The sequence below is a fragment of the Cotesia glomerata genome, linkage group LG6, assembly GCF_020080835.1.
Source record: "Cotesia glomerata isolate CgM1 linkage group LG6, MPM_Cglom_v2.3, whole genome shotgun sequence".
In the NCBI taxonomy this organism is placed as follows: domain Eukaryota; kingdom Metazoa; phylum Arthropoda; class Insecta; order Hymenoptera; family Braconidae; genus Cotesia; species Cotesia glomerata.
The window spans coordinates 15,997,043-16,018,605 of NC_058163.1; the positions used below are offsets into that span (position 1 = coordinate 15,997,043).

General features: G+C 30.6%; 2 protein-coding genes and 1 pseudogene across 5 annotated transcripts in view; 1 reads left to right on the forward strand and 2 right to left on the reverse strand.

The window, feature by feature from the left end:
* The window catches only part of LOC123266732, a 751,444-nt gene that overhangs the window by 44,114 nt on the left and 685,767 nt on the right, over positions 1-21,563 (forward strand). The gene's annotated exons all lie outside the window — the stretch shown is intronic.
* On the reverse strand, positions 3,421-5,748 carry LOC123268006 (ATP-dependent DNA helicase PIF1-like). Its single transcript, XM_044732889.1, has one exon. The coding sequence runs from the start codon at positions 5,746-5,748 to the stop codon at positions 3,421-3,423; it is 2,328 nt and encodes a 775-aa protein (XP_044588824.1).
* Positions 6,563-13,884, reverse strand: LOC123268007 (annotated as a pseudogene).

Below are 21,563 nucleotides of genomic sequence, written 5' to 3' on the forward strand. Positions count from 1 at the left end.
GAAGAAATGGAAGAAAAGGTGAAGAGAAAATAAACCAGGGTGACAAAAAGTCAACTCGTCACGTGGAAAAATGATGTTGCGATGAATATTTCCCCAAGCGAGTGAAATTCGATCAAGCTAAAAAATTCGCTTGAAAAAATATCTGATCCTCGAGTGAAATATCTTCAGATCTTTTTATGTCGTATTTTTTGACTTATTGATATGAATCCAAATCTTACTGTCAGCTAAGTTTTTTTAAACCATGATGAAAAAAAAATCTGGAAAATGGTTGACTCTAAAGGCCATTCCTGCAACTTCCCGCTAATCCCATATCTAAAACTCGACTTTTGCAAAATGGGGTAAAACCGATAACTTCCCGATTTTTTTAAATCTTTGATTTTTTTAGCGAGAAGTTAAAAATTATATTTCAATCATCTCTCAACAGATCAAAATGTTTTCTTTGTGCACACTATTACATTTAAAATTAGTTCGTATAAATATTTTAGTTAGTATAAAAATTTAGCTCGTCAATATACAGGAGAATTATTGACATACATTTTAAAATAATTTATCTTGTGATCGAATCGATTTAAGGTAAATAATACATCGACTTTTTTTGACTTGTTGAATGAATAGTACAAAGATTTAGATCGTAAAAGAATATCAATAAATCAATTTTGACTATTTTGGGTTTAGTAGTCACCCACACGATTTAAAATTTTTAAATCTTCATAATTTACGGAGATTAAGTGAAATTTCTTTCCACATTTTTACGGTTCATATCATCAAATAAGTTTATCAAAGAATAGGAATATAAAAAGCCTTAAAAAAGTTTTTTTGCTAATAAAACTCGGCGAAGTCCAACTTGTGTAGATACATTAACCTAATTTCAAACCGGATTTGGTTTTTTCAGAATGAACTTTTGAAAAAAAAAAATTTTTACAGGCTCACATTATGCATGAAATAACTTAAATGAAGTTATACGTATAACCTAAAAAAATTTGGAAAGGTTGCAATCGCGGTATTTCACTAAATTGAAGTAATGTTATAAAAATATACTAATATAGTTATCGTGTACCATATAGTTTTTTTGTTGATGCGATTGTAACTTGAGCAGTCACTCTCGTTCAATGGTCACCCCTTTGATTCCTAATGAGAAAAGGACGCCTCTGGATTTTTAGACACGGTATTTCAGGAACCGGAGATGCATGAGTAGGTAGTCAAGGTCGTGAGAAGTTTAGATAGGCTGTAATAGAATTTTGCTGAGAACAATTAATATAAATTAAACTATTTATTCAAAATTTATAGATAATCGAACGAATTTTACAATCTATTATTTACAAATAGCATTCTTAGAACAAACTTAACGACCCTGGCGGTTTCGGTGACACGGTGAAAGCACGGTTAATTCACAGTTGTTTTACGGTCGTTTTACCGTCTAAGATTCGTTTTTATTGAGCGATTTGTCAGTCAGCATCGGATACCGTTGTGAACGAGATCTACTATAAATTTATTAAATATATACGATGATTTCACGATGCAAACATTAGTTATGCACCTCCAAGTAATAGAGAAATGAGAAATACACGTCTGTATTTCTATAGTGTAAATGTCTATAGCGTAAACAAAACATAGTTAGTAACAAATGACTAATGTCAGTCGCGGTAGCGAAAGCATTTGCTCCCGCTGTTATAGAAGGCGAATGTGTAGCTTAATCAATGCACGAATATTTAACTTTCTGCCTCGAAATAGGTGCAAAAGATGCGTACTTTCGATCGAGGTATAAAGAAAAAGTTTTTTTCCACCTAGAAAATTTTTCTCTCTCGTAAAAAACTTGGTATTCTAGTTTTTAAAATACCAAAGTTTTTTTCCCACACTATTAAGTAATCTGATTGCTAAAAAACTCGGTTTCCTTCTCAGCAAAATACCAAAATAAAAAATATGGCTGACTTAATCTCACTCAGTTGACACATATTTAAGTAACGTTTATTTTACTACGAGCCTTTTTTTAATAATATTAAATTAACTATTAATTTTAAAAGTTTTATTTATAATAAAATTACTGGAAACTTTAATTTCTATAAAATTTAGTGTTAGGATGTAATTATAATTACCTTGAATAAAGTTAGTAGCCACTTGATAATTTTTTAATTAGATTTCACAAATAAATTTTTTCTGAAAAATTATTTTCAAAAATTGTACTTATAATTTTTTTAAATTTCTACAATTCAATTTTTTTTTCATTTTTTTGCCATAATTTGTTAAAAAAATTATAAAAATTATTAAATATCTACTAAATTAATTTTCATTTCTATTAAACGGCTTGATTTCTATACTTATTTTATTACAGTAAATTTAAATATTGAATACCCATTAAAAACTTACAAATTCTTACTAATGTCAATATTTTTACTAACGAAATTACTATTATGACAATTTATTATAAGATAAGAATGTATGAATAACAAAAAAAAAGGTGTGTGTGCGATTCACACACGATAGAAGTGAAACTTCAGTGAATCGACAAAAGAATGAGATGAATATTTATAACAAGGGTAGGATAATTACAAAGTTTAATTGTTCAAAAATGAAAGTATTTTGATTAATTTTAAAAGATATTTTATATTTTATTTAACATATGTTACATAATCTATTACTCAAGTTCCATATTTTCAGTTTCAACAAATGATACAAGAGGCTTATGATAACTAAAATACGATACAAATATTTTAGTTTCAATTTGGTTGATATATCTTTGGAACACTGCATCTATTACCGTTTTTGATCTTGTAGTTGATTGAGTGCGATTGTTACACATTTTTAAATAAAATGTTGTATCGAGAAACTCAATCAAAGGAAGCGCTGTATCTGATGCAAAATTTATGTTAAAATCCCCACTTAAAATCATCGGAATTTTATCATAATTCTTTTTGAGAATTCGCGATACCTCTGGGGTATATTTGATCAAATTTTCATGTATGAATTCAATAACTGATTTTATTGATTGGTTGGGAAAGATGTAAATTGCTACAATCAAAATTAAATCTCCTTGGTCATTTCTGCTCTCACAGGCACATATTTCTCCAACTTTCGAAAGCTAAACAGACAATGATTCTAGCTGTTGTGCATTGAGATCCATTTGTGGCGTAACAACACGGGCTCCATCATTTACGTTGTGATAAATTGCTACTCCGCCTGCCCTCGTACGTGGTCTTTTGTAATTAACAACAATATTAAAATTTGGAATGTCTACAATATCTTCATTATTCATCCATGTCTCCGAAAGAATTAAAAAATTTGACGATGACACTATATTGTCATGTTGCAGATCTTGTACATGAGCTCGTAAGCTTTGACAGTTAAAGGTAAACAGTGACATCCCTTTTCTTTTATTTAAGAAATCATATAAAACATTTGTAATTGTCTCAAGTCGATTCAAGTTCAGCCTTCGAAATTCATGTTGTAGATCAATTGTAGATACTGACGCTCTTCGGCCATGGTAAAATTTTTATCATTTTTTGAAACGAGATATAAGCCGTTTATTGATGTAACTCGTGATAATGCGACGTACAGGAGTTGTTGAACGTGTGATTTATCATATTCATATACAATCTCACCAAAAGTAGCTCCCTGGGACTTGTGAATCGTCATTGCACATGCAGAGACTAATGGGAAATGATTACGTTTTACAATAACGGTTTTATTAGGTACTAGTGGTATAGATGATGTTCTGCGATCTATTGGTACTGCCAGTGGATGAAGATTATTATTCCAAATTGATGCCGCTGCCTTTCTTCTCAATTTTTCTCCGATTTTTGGAGATTCTGGAAATTCTAGCCATAAACGACCTATCTCTCCTTTGTCATTATATTCAATGAAAATTAATTTTCCCGTCGCACCATTTGCTAATCCATCTGATACATCGATGTTAGTTGTTATCATGTATGGTTTGTTCAAAACCAATGTAATTTGATATGGCAAACCTCCTGTATCAATAGTTGACATTTTATGTAATTTTTGACGCATAGAAGTTTGCTGTTCAACATTTCTACATCCAATATATATATCAGTTGCCTCTGAATTCACTTTTTCTTCTATAGAATTCAAAATTTTATTGTTGTATTCAGCAACTGAATGATTATTAAAAAACAATCGTATACCGTCTGGACAAAGTCTCTCAGCTTCTTCTTCAGAGTAAATCCGTGACTCAATTAAATCTAGCTCTTCCTGATCTAACAACTGTCCATTACCAATTTTTGTTAATATTGTTGCAAAACTTTGATTAGCTTGTCGCATAACTTCGTTTAGTTCGAAAAATTTCAACCCTCGCCATAGTGTTGAACCTGCTATTTGTCGTTTTATTTGTTTGTAAATTGGGGTAGCACGAACTGGCGGTAGTTGACGTAGATCACCAATCAAAATTATATCTAATCCACCAAAATGGACTTCAAAATTACCGGTGATTTGCTTTAACCTTGAATCTATTTGGGACAACAACTCGGCTCCAATCATACTAATTTCATCGATAATCAATACACGAACATATTTAAAAAGTGATCTATATTGTTGGGCTACTTCAATTGATAAAGGAAGCAACTTTGAAAGACTTATCTTCAGTGCAGTGTGTACTGTTGTCCCATTGATAGCCACAGCAGCTTTACCAGTAGAAGCACAAGCGATATAAGCATTACAAAACCCATCACTTTCAGAATATCGATTATAAATTTCCATTAATAATTTAATAACAAATGTTTTACCACATCCAGCTGGTCCTGTAAAAAATATTTGCAGCGGAGGAGGATCTTCCAACTGAAGATTGTAAATGACGTGCATCAAAAGTTCCTTTTGTTTTTGGTTTGCCATTTTCATCAGCTCATAATATTGGTCGTTAGGCATTAAATTTTCTTTCCGTTTTGCAATGGCACCAAGTTTATTTAGGGTTGCGAGACGTAAATCACTGTTTACATCCGAATTCGGATTGTCATATAGCGTTTGGAATGGATTAATTTCTGGAAATCTAGTGGCAATATCATGAATCTCATCGTCATCGTCTGCTTCTTCATTTTCGCGACATAGTTTTCGGCATAGCTCTATAGTTTTATTAATGTCTAAGTCAGATTCAAACTCTTTACGTCGCTCCAGAATTTGATTTTCATTTTCGTCGTAAATCCTAATAAATTTCATCTCTTCAAGAATCTCGAATTCTTCATTCCGAAATGGGATATGCAAAGTCACCATTTCTCTTTTATACTCATTTATATCTGAGGCTATGTCATAATTCCTATAACGAATGATGCGTTGTTGCTTTCGACGAATATAATCACCTTGCGAATTTTTAGTAAAATTAGCAACGAATTGTGCAAGTGATAATTCTTCCATTTCTTGTGGCCGCTTCTCGTATTTATCAAACCAGTTTTCCTTCCAAATACTTGTTGAATCTTCATCGATATTTAATTCATCTAATTCTTTTTGTGTTCGTCTAATACGCTGTCGTTCAATAGGCCAAACGGTGGGAATATAAACTATGGAGACTGAACTTCTAGACATAGGTTCACGAAGAAGGTACCACGCTGCTTCCTGGCTTGTTAATTCAACGGTGTTGAGCATATTAACACTCATTTTTCTAGTTATTTCTACTATATCAAACTCAGGGTTTTCATCCATGATTTCATGAATTTGTCTTTGTAAATTACTTATACCCCTATTAGTTTTATTGACATATTCAACAACATACGCTGCACATGAGTATTCTTCGATAATAAATTGCATATCTGTATTTGATTGTAAGACATTGAGAATAAAAGGATTGAAAGGGTTGTGCCATTTTTCTTTAGGTTGTCGCTTCAAAAAATACTTTTAGGTCTGGTAATTCCAGCTTCAAGAATATGAAAATAATCATTATCAGAAGTTATATGATTTTTGTGCATAAAACATTTCAATATTCTCGTAATCATTGTTCTCAAGATTAATTTGTATTTGTTTATACCGCTTAGCGTAATCAGCATATCCTGGATGATCTTTCTGCATTGGTTTTAATATTGTAGTGGATTTACATGGCATAAATGGAGCATCAAATCGGCATTTCTGAGGTTGATTGGCATGTACTTTTTATAACAGGTAAAGGTATGTTTGTGACTTTGCAAGCGAATATGTCCAGAAGCTTCTGATGAAGAAATTGATATCAATTGATCAATCATCATTACAGTATCTTGATAGTTTGTACCAAGAGGATCTGATGGAGCGTCATTCAGCCACAATAAAATATGTGCATGAGGACTACCACGATGCTGAAATTCAATTCGTTTAAAATAGTCGACAACATAATAATTTCCAAATGGGCTGTTCTTCTTTGATTGGAGAATAGTTATCAATATATTGACTATTTTATTAAAATAGATAGCACAGGTCACAGCATCTTCATTCACTAGTGTAGTCTTAGATATGTAATCCAGTGACGCAGCTTGTTCAGCTGAAATTTCAGTACCGTTATTTTTTAATTTGTACAATAATTGTATTAAATTGGTCCATCCGATTTCATTGGCACTCAAAGTAAGAAACATCGTAGGTTTTCCTAGTTGCCGAATCATCGGAAAAGATCTCTTTTTCGATCGCTCCAATACCATACTGAATTTGGTATTGAGCGCAGAAAAGCTAAATTACTTTCGATACAATTATTAATGTAGTCAGCTGACTCAACTTGCTGCCGTGTAATATTAGTATTTTTTCCCACATGTTTAAATGCAATCGTAAGCGAGTCACGAACTCTTAACCTCATAATTTTCATTGCTAGATATAATAAATGATGTGGAGTAACTCCACGCCGATCTGATCTTCGTAATTCGCTAGTTGCTATTGCGAACGGTGTTGCATTTACTCCCTCTCTGAATTTTCGGAAATGACCCAAATAAATCGATGGGAAAGAAAGTTCTTCGGCATGTTCATCAAAAATTATACTTTTGGGAATATTATATTCTCCAGGAGCGATCCGTAAATACATATCTTCATTCCAAAGTAGAGTTTTCTGTTGTGCTGTTAGACTCTCTTCGACCGGTATATCTTCACTCATTTCTTCTAGATCGATTTCATTATTACTATTATTGTTGAAGAAGCTTTCATCAATTTTAATATCGTAAAATAAATAAAGTGGAGTTTGAAGCAAATACTGAAGCCATGCACGAATTGTCCTTTTATTAACTAGTCCCATTAAATAGCTTGATCTATGTATTATTTTTCTTTTAATGTGTACGTTAATACAGTAATCATCATCGACATTACGGGGTAAGAGTTTTACCATATTGTTTACCTCGACTGGTACATTAATGATTTGTCCATAAATTCCATATTGCCCATGAACATGTCGTAACCGTCGAATTTGCATAAATGGAACTCGTGGTGAGACAAGTCTTTCCGAAATTAAGTCAAGCGGTGGTAAAACCTCAGGTATTTTTTCATATTTAAAACCGTTATAAGTAGACATTATAGGAATCACTTTCCTCCCAATTGCTTGGTAACACGTGTTGCACAGTAAAATATCTTCAACTGTATTGTAATTTTCAACTATTACCCTTAATAATTGTTCATCTTCAGCACGTGGTGATTTTTAAATCTAACTTAAACCACAATCGATCACAAACGGAGCACTTATGACCAAACATATTGTTTAAAAACTTGTCGTTAAATTCTTTATGAGCAAACTTATTTCGACGAAACCGTGAGTATGGAATTTCTGGCTGTACATCTACTGGAGGGTTATCTGAAAAAAAACAATTCAAAGTATGTAACGAGTTATCTATCGACTGTGTATTGAGAATCAATTCCTTAAAAAACTAAAATTTTTACATCGTAAATTCGAAAAATGTATATAAAATTAATTTTAAAAACTCATTTTAAGATAATGATTATTTTCAAATATGGTTATTAAATTATATGTACCATTTAAAAATTATCCACTCTTTAGTTTAAAATTAAATTATTTTTTTTTAATATCATTTTAATTTTGAATTTTTTTACAATTTATTTTACCATTCAAAAATATTCATCCGTCTTAAAATTGTTTTTTTTTTCCTATAAATCTAAATATTAAATCATTTTGTTAATTTAAGAATTATTGAATTATTGAATATAAGTTTAAATTAAATTAAATTTTTTTTAATATTTTAAATCATGAATTGTAAATTAGGTACATGTTTTTAAATTAAATTTTTAAGTTTTTTAAGTTTTTTCATTAAAATTATTATTAAATTGAAAAATTTCTTTAAATTATTTAACATTAAATGATGAAAGTTAGTATTAATTATTAGTACTTACAATCATTATTTACTAAATTATATCCCGTTGGAACACTATTTTGTTGCTGAGAGTGGTCTAAAACAGAAAAAAATAAATAAGGTTAGACACATGATGTATTGAGGTTATATATATATATATATATATATATATATATATATATATATATATATATATATATATATATATATATAATCCATGATCAGTTTAAAATAAAAATCAAATTTATTGATTGAAAAACATTGATATATTAGTTTATACTTAAAACAGGATTAAAAAATATTTACACTTACCATTTATTACATCAGTCACATTGACACTTATATCTGAACATCTATTTTGATTGTTCAATAATTGTTTTTTACGTGCACGAAACTCGCGACTACGTTCTGTTGAACTTTTGCTGAATTTTTTCATTTTAATTTTCATTTTTGCGTCGATATTGACGACACATTTCGGCATTAGTTTTCGGCATTTTATAAAATTTATTATTTAGTACAAGATATAAAAATACTCACAAACAGTTAAATAATAACACACCACGCTATCTTACTAAAACGCTGTAATACGCAGCCGCATACAGTGTACAGTAAGCTCACGTAGTTTTCACATGCACTACACACGTTAAATGCTCAAATACAAGCACGTATTAAACAGTGTGCAATATACATACACACTGACATCTGCTCTCTCGCTCTGGCTCACAAATTACAGGCGACTATGCTTAGAAGACGGGAGTGGGGACGCTACGAAGTATGGAACAAAGAGGAGAGACCGATAATATACAAATTGTATGTATATTTCTGTCTCATTCTTTCCCCTGGCTTCATCCTACACATTTTTGTATTTGTGTCTCTTACCTGTCGTTTTTTCGTTGCATCCGGTTTGAAATCACAACGATTCTAAAGAAGTTTCACTTCAAAAACTATAAATTTCTTATAAAAACAAGTAATATATTTTTATGAAATTTTTTACACAGAGTCAAAACAGAAAATTTGAAATAAAATTTCATTTTTATAAACAATGACGCAATATTATATAATATTTTCCAATTTTTAATGTTAAACTTAAAGGTTTAAAATAAAATAAATCTTTATAGCTAATAATAAAACAAGCTGGCAGTATATCCGTTACTTCATAAACGTTTTCATGACTTCGAAACATCGTTCTTAGCTTTTGATAGATAAAAAATGGTGTATGATCTCGAGTAAAAATAAATTTATCGAGTCCGAACAAGGGTTCATCGTTATTTTCACTTGTACTTAGTACCATATTTGGTTTATAAGAACTACCATTTTTATTTACCTAATTGACCTTGTGTATGACGGTATTTAGGAAATTCGGCTCTCTATTTAAGCTGTTGGCAAATGTTACAGATAAATCACTTAATTTGCAAGATGACGAAGATGTCCTTCTTCAAAAACAGGATTTATATTAATCGTGTAAAGTTGGCAAGCAAACTTTAACTGATGCTTCGTTACAATTGTTTGAGCAATGTTTTTTTTACAATTTCTCTTTTTTAAAACTGTCGACTCTCGATGTTTCCCTTCAAACCGCATACACCAAAAGTGAATTGGAGGTCCACATTCTGCCATTATCGTTGGCAAGTGAGTAAAAATATGGTCCTTTGGCTTAAGTTGTCTCTTCAATACACTGCGAACTAATGTGTGGTGTCCATGAATCATAACTCTTAATATCAAGTGACATCCTCTTTGTACAGATGGCGATAAAATTATGTTTATAATTTGCCGCAGAATAGAATAAATTTGACAAGCTGAATCATTTTCCGGTACTAAATCTCCTACCAACAGGTCAAAATGCCTGACAAATGTCAGCATCTCTGCAGCTGACATACGTAAATGTTCATTTCTGAAGTCATTGTCAGCTATTGGTAAAGGAATATTCGATTCAGTTGCACCCCAGCTATGAATATGCATCCGGTGATTTAATTGTTCTAGAGAAAAAAATTTTTCCACTGTAACATAATGTTTTAATAAAGCGGCCATGTCGAACATACAAACTCCCTCAAAAACATCGTGCATAATATCTGCTGCGAAATTTTCCGTAACGTGGAAATCGTTTGAGTGGTGAAAAATGCTTTTGTGTTTGATACCGGTTGCAGAGAAGTCACTCAAAAGTAAATCTTTCGCGTACGTAGATTTGGTCCTTATATAAACTAGGTCTTTAATTAAGACCTTTAATTAATACGCGTAATTGGCATTGAAGCTTTCCACAAAGCCCAATATCGAGTAAAGGCCCAAATTGTCACCAACTATTAAGCCTAATTTAAAATAAATTTGAACTTTTCCCTGCAATAATTCAAGCTCCAAACCTTGTGTTTCTAAGTCGTTTAATTGATCAATTAACAGTCTAAAAAAACTAGCATTTCCGAATTGATCTCTATCTTCAGAGTAAAAAAGAAGTGCATGAAAGATTGTATCCAATAAATACTTAAGCTGTAGTGGAAAACATGGCAACGTTATTTAGCATCCACATAACTTATTGCATCCTGAGTGGCTACCAAGAGCATTTCCAGTTTCGTAATCATCGCAAAACAGCATAAGAGGGAAAACTCTTTTCGATCCAAAGTTCCGTGTTTTTTTTTTTTTTTTTCATAAATTAGATTGGATAAAATTTGAAATCACTGACGTCTCTCCTTCCAGTTGTTGTATATAAGTCAGAACCGTATAATATACTTCTGGTAATTCAAAAATTTTTTTCAACATAGTTTTAATAGGGAATTGATAAGCGTATGCCTCAGAAGATGTCTTTTTCACAGTGCCATCCAAATTACGCTTACAACCTTTGAATTTTTCACCAAGCAAAAACTTTTCTGATTCAAAATATAAATTTTTATCTTTAAGAATCTTTATTTGTTTATGTTCTGTGTCAAGATTATTGAAAGCATTAGAAAATGAATCAAATAAATTCGTAACATCTTTTAAATTTACCGTACCAGAGGGTTTCTAATTTAAATTTAATAATTCTTTCTTAATAGTGTTTAGACCAGTATTAACTAAAGCTTTTGAGGACGTTAAAAATTGGTGAACATGTTTATGTGATACTGCAGGAGTATTGTACATTTTTAGGCTGGAATGTAGAATATCTTCTCGTAAATTTTTAAATACTTGCAATTTTATATTCGTGCTATGAGTTTTGCTCGACGATGGGTTTGATATTAAATTTTTGTGGGATGTTTCTTGTTTACTAGCTGATGAAGCTTGGCAGAGTTTGTCCTTATTAGTTAAAAATTAATTAGCTTTTGTTTCAGATTTTTCATACTTCGAGCTTGAATCATGATTTGTGGCACAATGCCGTTGTAATGAAAAATAATTATTATAAGATCTATTACAATTTTCTCCACAAGTTAATGTTTTTAAATCTTTATTGTTGTAATGTACTGATTCAAAATGATATTTTAAAATATTTATGGCAAAATTTTGCCGACACAGAAAGCAAACAGGCATTATTATAAAAAGAATATAAGACTGAATTTTACTTAAAATATGAGTTAAAATAATATAGATTAACAAATGGTAAGATTAAATTTGACAATTGTTTAGATCCGTGATAAAAGTAAGAACGCCCGGCAAAATTACTCCGTCGGTCAAGTAATTTAGAAATGCCGGGATTTCAAAATTTTCAAAATCTTAAAAATTCATTTTTCTTCACTTTCTTACTCGAATAACTTTTGAATGGGATAATTTATTGGATCTCTGTAAATTGCATTTGAAAGCTCTTTAAATAAGCTCCAATTTGAGTACTATATCATATGTGTAGTCTCACAATTCTGTCCTATTCTGCTATGCCAATTATAAAATTTGCTGTTGCACTCGTTTTTTTTTTTTTTTTTTTTTGTATATAAGCCGAGTAGTTTTTTTTTTTTTATTCATTATGAAATCTACTTCCATTTCGGCTGCCGAATGGCTTTTTTTTTTATTGCAGTACGAAACCTATTGATTTCCAAACATATCAAAGTTGTTGAAAAAGTTGTTGAATAAATTTAACGTTTTAATTAAATAAAGAGTAGAAAAATCGATATTAATCTAATAAATATAATAAAATTAAAAATATATAAAATACAGAAATAAATAACGATTGTATCAAGTATTCAAGTTTTATCAATTTTGGTCCAATCGTTTCGTTTTTTAATATTTTTAATGACTCAACGTAATCAGTGACTGACGTGTCTGCCATTAAATTTGAGATCCATTTTTTGGAGGTATCAGCCCATGGTTTTTCAACTTCAGGCCAAGAATCAATATGATTCTGTAACCAAGTTATTTTCTCAACCAGCTCTTCCTCGCTTAAAGTTGATTTTAAATCACTCGTAAAACTCAAATGCACAGATCCGGGAACTTCACTTCGCTTTCGCTTCGATAAAGCTTTTTTCCCGACTGCTCCACTAGCTAATAAACGTGCTCGGTACAAATTGTTATATTTTGAGAATAACTTTCCCTTTGGCAATATTTTTACTATATTAGCCGTATCATAACTGTACGGAATATAATAAGTTTCCTTGATCTCTGTTGGAAAAACATCCACAATCAGCTCACTTAATTTTATTAATCGAGCTGGAAGTATCTTGAAAATAATGAAATATATTTAAAAAAAATAATATAATATATTTCAAAAATAATCTATATATATATGTATATATATATATATATATATATATTAGGGTGTTTCAAAAAAAGACGAATTTTTTTTTTTTTCTTTTGGTGTCTAAAAATTGATAGTATACCTAAAAACAAAAATTTTGGCGCCCATGTGAGCTCTTAATATGAATAGTAAGATTTGCCTGTATCCATTTCTTTATTTTCCATTTAAATAACACGGGAGAAATTTTTTTTAATTTTTTAATTTTTATTACTTTGGAACGGTTCATTGTAACAACAATCTGAAAAATGATATTAGTAGGAAATTTTACGCTCTACAAAAAACGTCTAAAGACCAAAGTTCCTCAGATTAACGGCTTCAAAGATATCCGCGGTCAAAGATAACACTAATAAAAAATTTATAATATTTTCCAATAAAACTACAAAAAAAATATCATATGCTATATTTTTATTATTTTTTAAGTTAAATTACTTCAATTCCGTTAACCTGAGACTGTAAACTTTTTTTTTTTACTAATTAATTCAATACTTAACTCACGAAATGCACTAATATATAAATATAAACGTTAAAAATATCTTATAAATGATTTTTTGGTCTCTTTTATAACAAATTTATTTTTTTTTTACTAAATATTAAGAAATTTAATTTAACAATTAATTCTTTATAACAAAAAACTATATTTACAACTTGTTACAACAATTTTTCAACTTGAAAATATTACAGTTTTATAAAATTACTTTTATTGCAATTAGGATATTGTTTTCTATGTTCTGTCACTACTTGCAACAAATATTGAAGCTGTTCTTCATCTTTCGTTAAGCATCGATTATACTGCTCTATCAATGCCACGCCGCGTTCTGCTACATCATTCACAACTTGAAGTTTCCCGAAATACTCCAAGTTTTCTAAGAAATTCGGATTCTGAGGCCACAAAGTAACATCCTCATCAATGAACTCATACGACAAATCAAACGATTCAAATATATTAATCGATCTCATAGACATAAATTGACTAAGATCTTTATTTAATAATGACTAAATTTTTCTTATCTATTATAAAGCGATTTGTTGTAGTTTCATTGGCTTTACAGTTTTTAAGAGCATGAACTATTCTTTTTTTTGTTCCAACTGAAACATTTTTATCAAAGAGAGATAAAACAGACAGCTCGTTGTTTAAATACCACAAGTGATCGGCTAATTTTTGTGAGCATGTCTGTGAAAGACTATTATTAAATCTTTCATATGAAATTAATTCTTTAATCAAAGTTAAATCATTATTAGGTGCTGTTATAGCACACGGCGCAGTGAACCAAGCTTTTAAATAGAATATTATGATAAATAAACAAAGTTCTCGTAATCCATCTATTTCCGATTTAGTAAGATGAAATTCATTTCTGAATAAAAAAATTTTTAAACTATATATTGCTTTAGCCATCCACCTTGCATGATGGACCGCTCCAGGATGCTTAAATGTAATATTTGTGGTAGTAGTACCCAAAAATATTAATGATAATTCCAGAAGTTCACGGTAATCGTCTCGACAATGATCCATCTACAAAAAAAGTTATAAGTCAAAATGAAATTGATTATATCGCAATTTCAAAGTTGAGAAGACTAATTATTATTAACTGATGTGAGGTAAAAGTTGTAAAATATTTTACAAACGCAATTTTAATCGTTAAAGATGATTGAAAGTATAACAGTCATGTGAAACTGATTTTCAATATTTTTAATCACGACGGCAAGTTAATTAATCAGAGTAAAATTGATAATTGAGGAGCTTATTTTCAAAAGGGTATCTTTTGATTTTTGATTAATCGAGACAAAAAACTAGTTATCTTCAATTATAAATATTTGTATTGAACTTTTTTTAATTTAGCTATAAAGTGCAATCGGTTATGAAGCTGCAATTCGATTTTCATTTATAAATGTTCATGATTCTCAAAGTAATTAGTATTTAAAAAATCAGAAAACTGGTATTTTAAAATATGAAAAGATACCCTTTTGAAAATCAGCTCCTCAATTATACTGAACTTTATACATTTTTCTTTTCCACTTTAACATCAGTTAATAATTCTTCAGCGCTGGATTAAAAAATTTTACTTCTATTTGATTATTAACGAATTTCAAAATCTCATCTTTGATTGGTGTTATTACTTCCAAAACTTTTTTGTCACAAATACCAGCCGTAAAGTTTGATTGGTCAATTTCATCCCACTTCTTTTTAAATCTCTGATAAATTGGAACGTTTGGGCCAGACGAAGCAGGCCAGTATACTTCAAATGCACTTCGAAGAACAATTTCAAAAATATGGTGTCGGCATGGCAAGTACAACAGTTTTCTACTAAGAGCCTTTTCTACTAATACACACGCACCATTTCTGATTCCTGAAAAAATAAAATGAGAATTGCTAGTGAAGTATCGATTTTTTAGAGTAGTACGGAGAAATCTTTTCAATTTGAAAAAAAATTACTCATAACTTGGAAATTAATGGTTAATACTAAAAATCTGATTTGATTTAGCATTTAAACATTACGGTAATCAACCATGTTATATTTTTTTTATTAATAAATTATTTACCCGTATTTGATGCCGTAGTATCAGAGCACAATGCTTTGATGTTGTCAGTATTAATATCCCATTGTTTTACTGTTTTAATAATAGCTGAAGCTTGGTTTTGTCCAGTCCCAGATTCTAGTTTAGGAACTCCTAACAGTTGAAATTTACCTGATGATGATAAAATAATCGGAAGCCGGTCAACTTGTTCTGTACCTGTAATATCTGATAACAGTTTTCCATCAAAATGTAGTACATAATTGTCAGTTTCCAGATTAGTCTTCAGATTTAACGCCGCTTCTTTCCGGAATTTTTCCCTTGCTCGGTGAATAGTCACATGACTAAAGTTTACGCTTGCACAATCAATGTTCAAGCAAGATAATAAAGCAGCAATAATGTAAGTCGCCATCCTACTAGTCACGTTAGCTCTATCCAAAGCCGCAGCAAGTTCTGGTGTCATTATATCAATTTTTGGAACTTGTTGTTTTGGCATTTCATCTTCATAATCAGAGATTATACGAGAAGTATTACTTTCCAAAGATTTCTGGGATAATTGAGATGGATGACTTGATATTTTATGATTAGCAACATCATCAGTCTCAACTGCACAATAATAGTTGACATTGTCGTTATCAAACTCTCCGACATTATTATTACTATCATTACCATTATTATTATAGTTTTTATCATTGCTATCAATGTTCTCTTCACTATTATTATCACTATTATTGTTATTATTATCATAATTGCTGATATCAACATCCATGTCTTCGACATCTTCTAAAATTGGTTGAGAATTATATGAAATAAAACCACGTCGACTGGAAGATTTTCGTCCCAAATAAAATAATCTTTTTTCTTTGTCCAGTATATTTAAAACATCCGCATGAGCTACATCAAATAGTTTATTTAATTCATCCTGAAAAACGGATTCCTTTTTTGAGACTTTGACTTTTTCATTTTACGGTTTTTGTAAATTATTCCATCGATTGTGATTTGAGATTAGTTTCAAAAAAGCAGATCTTTTCTCTCTTGTCGGGATTTGTGCCGCACACCAAATTTCAAAAACTTTGTCGATAGTGATTGATATACTTTCTTTAACTGAAAAATTTTTCGTATCAAGATAATAAAATAAAAGCGACATAACCTCTTTCAGAGAGGGTAATTTGTGTCCAACTAATTCACTTAACACATCACCAATCAAGTACACTGTTTTCACCATTATGGTCACAAAATTTATAACTAATATATTTTAACTAATTAAATTAATAATATAACGGATTGAAAAACAGTCAGTATCAATGAACAAAGACAATGACGAGAAGATATAGTAAAGCGTTGAGAGCAAAGCAACTAAATGAAGTTAGTACCGAACAACCAGGCTTACCAACACAGAGCTTATTAGCTACAACACTCAAATTAAATGAGTATAATACTCTGTACCGACAGAGCTAAATAAAGCTCTGTTGATATTTTTCAAATAAAAAACATTTGATCAAGTTTTATAGTAGATTTAATTGATTTAACGTATTTACAGAATTTTCATATTATTTTGAATAATATGCAATGATGAGTGTTTGGTGAGTTTGTGTAATAAGGAACTTTACATTTTCCTCTTACAAAAATTTATAAATTTTATAAAATATAAAATAAATTTGTTATAAGAAAGACCAAAAAATCATTTATGTGACATTTTTAACGTTTATATTTATATATTAGTGCATTTCGTGAGTTAAGTATTGAATTAATTAGTAAAAAAAAAAAGTTTACAGTCTCAGGTTAACAGAATTGAAGTAATTTAACATAAAAAATAATAAAAATATAGCATATGATATTTTTTTTGTAGTTTTATTGGAAAATATTATAAATTTTTTATTAGTGTTATCTTTGACCGCGGATATCTTTGAAGCCGTTAATCTGAGGAACTTTGGTCTTCAGACGTTTTTTGTAGAGCGTAAAATTTCCTACTAATATCATTTTTTAGATTGTTGTTACGATGAACCATTCCAAAGTAATAAAAATTAAAAAATTAAAAAAAATTTCTCCCGTGTTATTTAAATGGAAAATAAAGAAATGGATACAGGCAAATATTACTATTCATATTAAGAGCTCACATGAGCGCCAAAATTTTTGTTTTTAGGTATACTATCAATTTTTAGACACCAAAAGAAAAAAAAAAATTCGTCTTTTTTTGAAACACCCTAATTTACAAATATAAATAATGCTGTGAAGCGGGAAAGAATAGGAGTTACGGTAATTATTACGTGAAGCGTTCCACATTCACGTAACAGGATATTGGTAGGAAAGGATTGAGAAAGGAATGTGGAGAGGATAATCTTAATATGAGTTTATAGAATATGCGAGAAAAAATTATTAGATAGCTCGGACTGGGATTCGAACCTAGAACCTTCCGAAGACATGTCGGCTACTCTACCATTTGAGCTATCCGGTCTATACTAAATTTCCTTGATGGGATTGGTGATTGATTTAACAGCTGTAATGCATGATTTATTACAGGTAACTGAATTGCAGCGCTAACTTGAGATGCCGAGCTTGGTTGTGAATTTTTTGGTTCGTTATCAAATGACATAGAACCTTAAAAAATAATAAAAACATGTAATAACTCAAAATGTATTCAATTAAGAAACGTATAAATAATTTAAAAACCTTACGGAATGATAATGATAATGGTAGATCTCTGGAAGATGTATTACTATCGCTATCAAAATGATCATCGTTTTCATTACTGTCACTAGAGTTGCCTTCGTGATCACTTGAATCAACATTAGGATCATCATGAGTATTCGTTTGTTGTTTAACTACCTTATAAGCTTCTTTTCGACATGAACTGCATAATAAATAATAATTACTCAATCCGAACATTTCTTTCATAATGTCAGTCGCTGGACGCAAACCAATTTTTTTACAATGAGACTCCAGCCCAAAAGGATTACAACATCGATCAAATTGCTTCATTGATGCCATGATGTTTCAATGAAATTATTCCACTAAATGGAGATTAGTTAAATCAAAATAATTAACACTTCCACGAAGAGTGAATCAGGAACATGTTCATAAACTTGAGAAATTTTTTTATTTATCAAATGTAATGACAACAATTTTTTATTCGACACTAAAACGCAAAAAAGATTTATAGGTTATGTTCTAGATTTCAATATAGAGGAACACTATAGATTTTTAAATCGAAAGATAATCACGTGTATCTACTAAACTGGCTATAGGTAAGTCTGTGATTGCCATACCCTAGTTTATCGATCCTATTGACGCGCCAAAATTTGAATTTCAGTCATTATAATCGAAGATTAAGATAATAAATAGAAATTATAATACCTCAGAACCATTAAATAACATTTTTATTCTCATATAAATAGTATTTATGAAAAAAAAATTTTCATTTTTTAAAATTAAACAAAATTTTTTTTTAAATAAATAAAAAAAATATAAAAAAAAATGCCCGGGCACCCTACACACGCAAACACTTACACGTAAAATCATACTTTACACACAACACATCACACAAACAACATGGTCTTCAATCGACTCCGCCTCCCCGTGGTCCCCGCTGGATACTGCTCATATCCTGCGGGTACATCTCGATGTGCCTACAGGGAATGAGTTGCCAGAAGAGTCGATGAGAGTTGCACACACTTACAATTATACGCAACTCTTGCAGCTGTTCAATGAATGTGTATAAACACAAGAGAACGGCGGTTTTTCCTTGTCCGCGAACTGGGCTGTGTTCTCGCTATGGTGGGAGTAGGACAAATATACGTGCGTGTATAGCTCTTTTGAGCCCAGGAAACGGCCTCTTCGGAGGTAGGCGAAAGCCTCGACATATATTCTTCTTTGTACTTAAAAAAACCGATTATTTTATATAATTGATAATGTTAAATTTTTTTCGTATATTTTTTCGAAAGGTTCATTCAAAAATAAAAATTTTTTAAAAAAAAAGGTACCCAAAAGTTAATTTCTAAAAAAGTTTTGGCTATTTGAAAATAAAAAAGCCATTTTTTTGAAAAATTCATAACTTTTTTGAGGTTGGACAAAAAAATTTGCAAAAATTCTCAAAAATGTTTTCCAAAGGGTAGAAAAGGATGGAAAAGTTTCAGCAAAATCTAAAGGGGTCGGGTTCAAAAGTGGTCGATTTGGCGTGGAATGCCCCATATATATATATATATATATATATATCTATATATATATAAGAGATTTCCACCTATATATTGACTCATCACGATATCTCTGAAACCATAAAGCGTAGAGACGTGAAATTTGGTAGGAATATTTCTTTCGCCGTGTAAAGGTCAGCTAAGAACGGATTTTACGAAATTCCACCTACAAGGGGGTTTGCGGGGGCGTTGACAATGGAAAATTCCTATTTTTAAACTATAGCTCCTATTGACTCCAAATTTGGCAGGAATCTCCTATATGTGATGTAGAAATGATCTAAGAGCGGATTTTATGACAATCTACTCCCAATATGGATTGCGGGGGTGAGCGTTAACAATGAAAATTTAAAATTTCCGAGCTATAGCTCCTAGAGAATCCTAATTTTGTATGAATTTTTTGTTAGTGATGTAAAAATAATTTATAAACGAATTTAACGATATCCTACTCCACAAGGGGTTGCGGGGGTGGGTGTTAATAATGATAATTTTAAATTTCAGAGCTGTAGCTCCTATAGGCTCCAAATTTGGTAAGAATCTGCTTTATGTGATGTATAAATGATTCAAGAGTGGATTTAATGACAGCCTACTCCCAATATGGATTGTGGGGGTGGGTATTAACAATGACAATTTTAATTTTCAAGCTATAGCTCCTACAGCCTCCAATTAAGTAGGAATTTTCTCTAAGAGATGTAGAAATAATATACGAACGAATTTTAAGATACCTCACAGGAGTTTGCGGGGGTGGATGTTAACAATTAAAATTTTTAATTTCCAAGCTATAGCTCTTATAGACTCCAAATTTGGTAAGAATCTTCTATGTGATGTAGAAATAATCTAAGAGCGGATTTTACGACGAATCACCCCCACTAAGGATTGCGGGGGTGGGTGTTGACAAAAAAAAATCTTAATTTCCAAAACATAGCTTCTAAAAGGCGTAAATTTGGTAGGAATCTTTTATTTGTCATGTAGATATAATCTCAAAACGGATTTCAATAAATTCTACTTCCGACAGGGATTGCGGGAGTGGGTGTTAGAATTTCAAATTTCCATTTCCAAACTGTAACTTCTACAAACTTGAAATTAGGTAGGAATCTTTCATTTGTCATGAGATTATCTCAAAACGGATCCCAAAAAATTCTACTTCCGATAGGGATTGCGGGGGTGGGTGTCAAAATCTAAAATTTTAATTTCCAAACTGAAACTCCTGCAGATTCTAAATTTGGTAGGAATCTTCGTGTACGATGTCAAGTTCAGCTAAGAATGGATTTTCTCGAATTCTAACCCCTAAGGGATGGTGGGGGGCGTTAACAATGAAAATTTCTCATTTCCAATCGATAGTTTTTATAGACTCGAAGTTTTGTTGAAATCTTTTATTTATAATGTAGAAATTATCTCGAATAGGATCTTACGAAATTCTTCCCCCACATAGAAGTGCGGGAGTAATAATTGTCAAAAAATTAATATTCTTTAAATACAGTTCCTACAAATATAAAATTTGATAGAATCTGAAGAGAAACAGGCAAATACCGGGATGGCCTCCAAGGTCAACGGATTTAAATATTTTTCTTTCTTAATAGTGATATTTTCTTACAACAATCGTCTCTTTGGCAGCGGCAAAAAAGTCGACTAAGAATTTTACATACATTTTTTTTTGCTGATCACATAACCGATGAATTGTTCTTATTACGGGATCGCGAAAATGTAACAGATTAAAAGCATTGCATTTTCTGAACACATGAGATATAGAAAAAAAATTTGGCTACTCATTTTAAGAAAATTCGTAAAAAACAAGTACAAATAATTTTCTATGTATAATTGATGTTACGGAAGAAATTTTAAACAGCGAAATTCGTCACAATTTAAGCTAGGCAGATTTCAACTTCACTTATGAGACCTGCAATTACTTTAACTAAAACTTACAATGCTCATTTAAAA

Coding starts and splice junctions, on each gene's coding strand:
- LOC123268006 (XM_044732889.1), bottom strand. CDS start 5,748: ATGCAATTTATTATCGAAGAATACTCATGTGCAGCGTATGTTGTTGAA.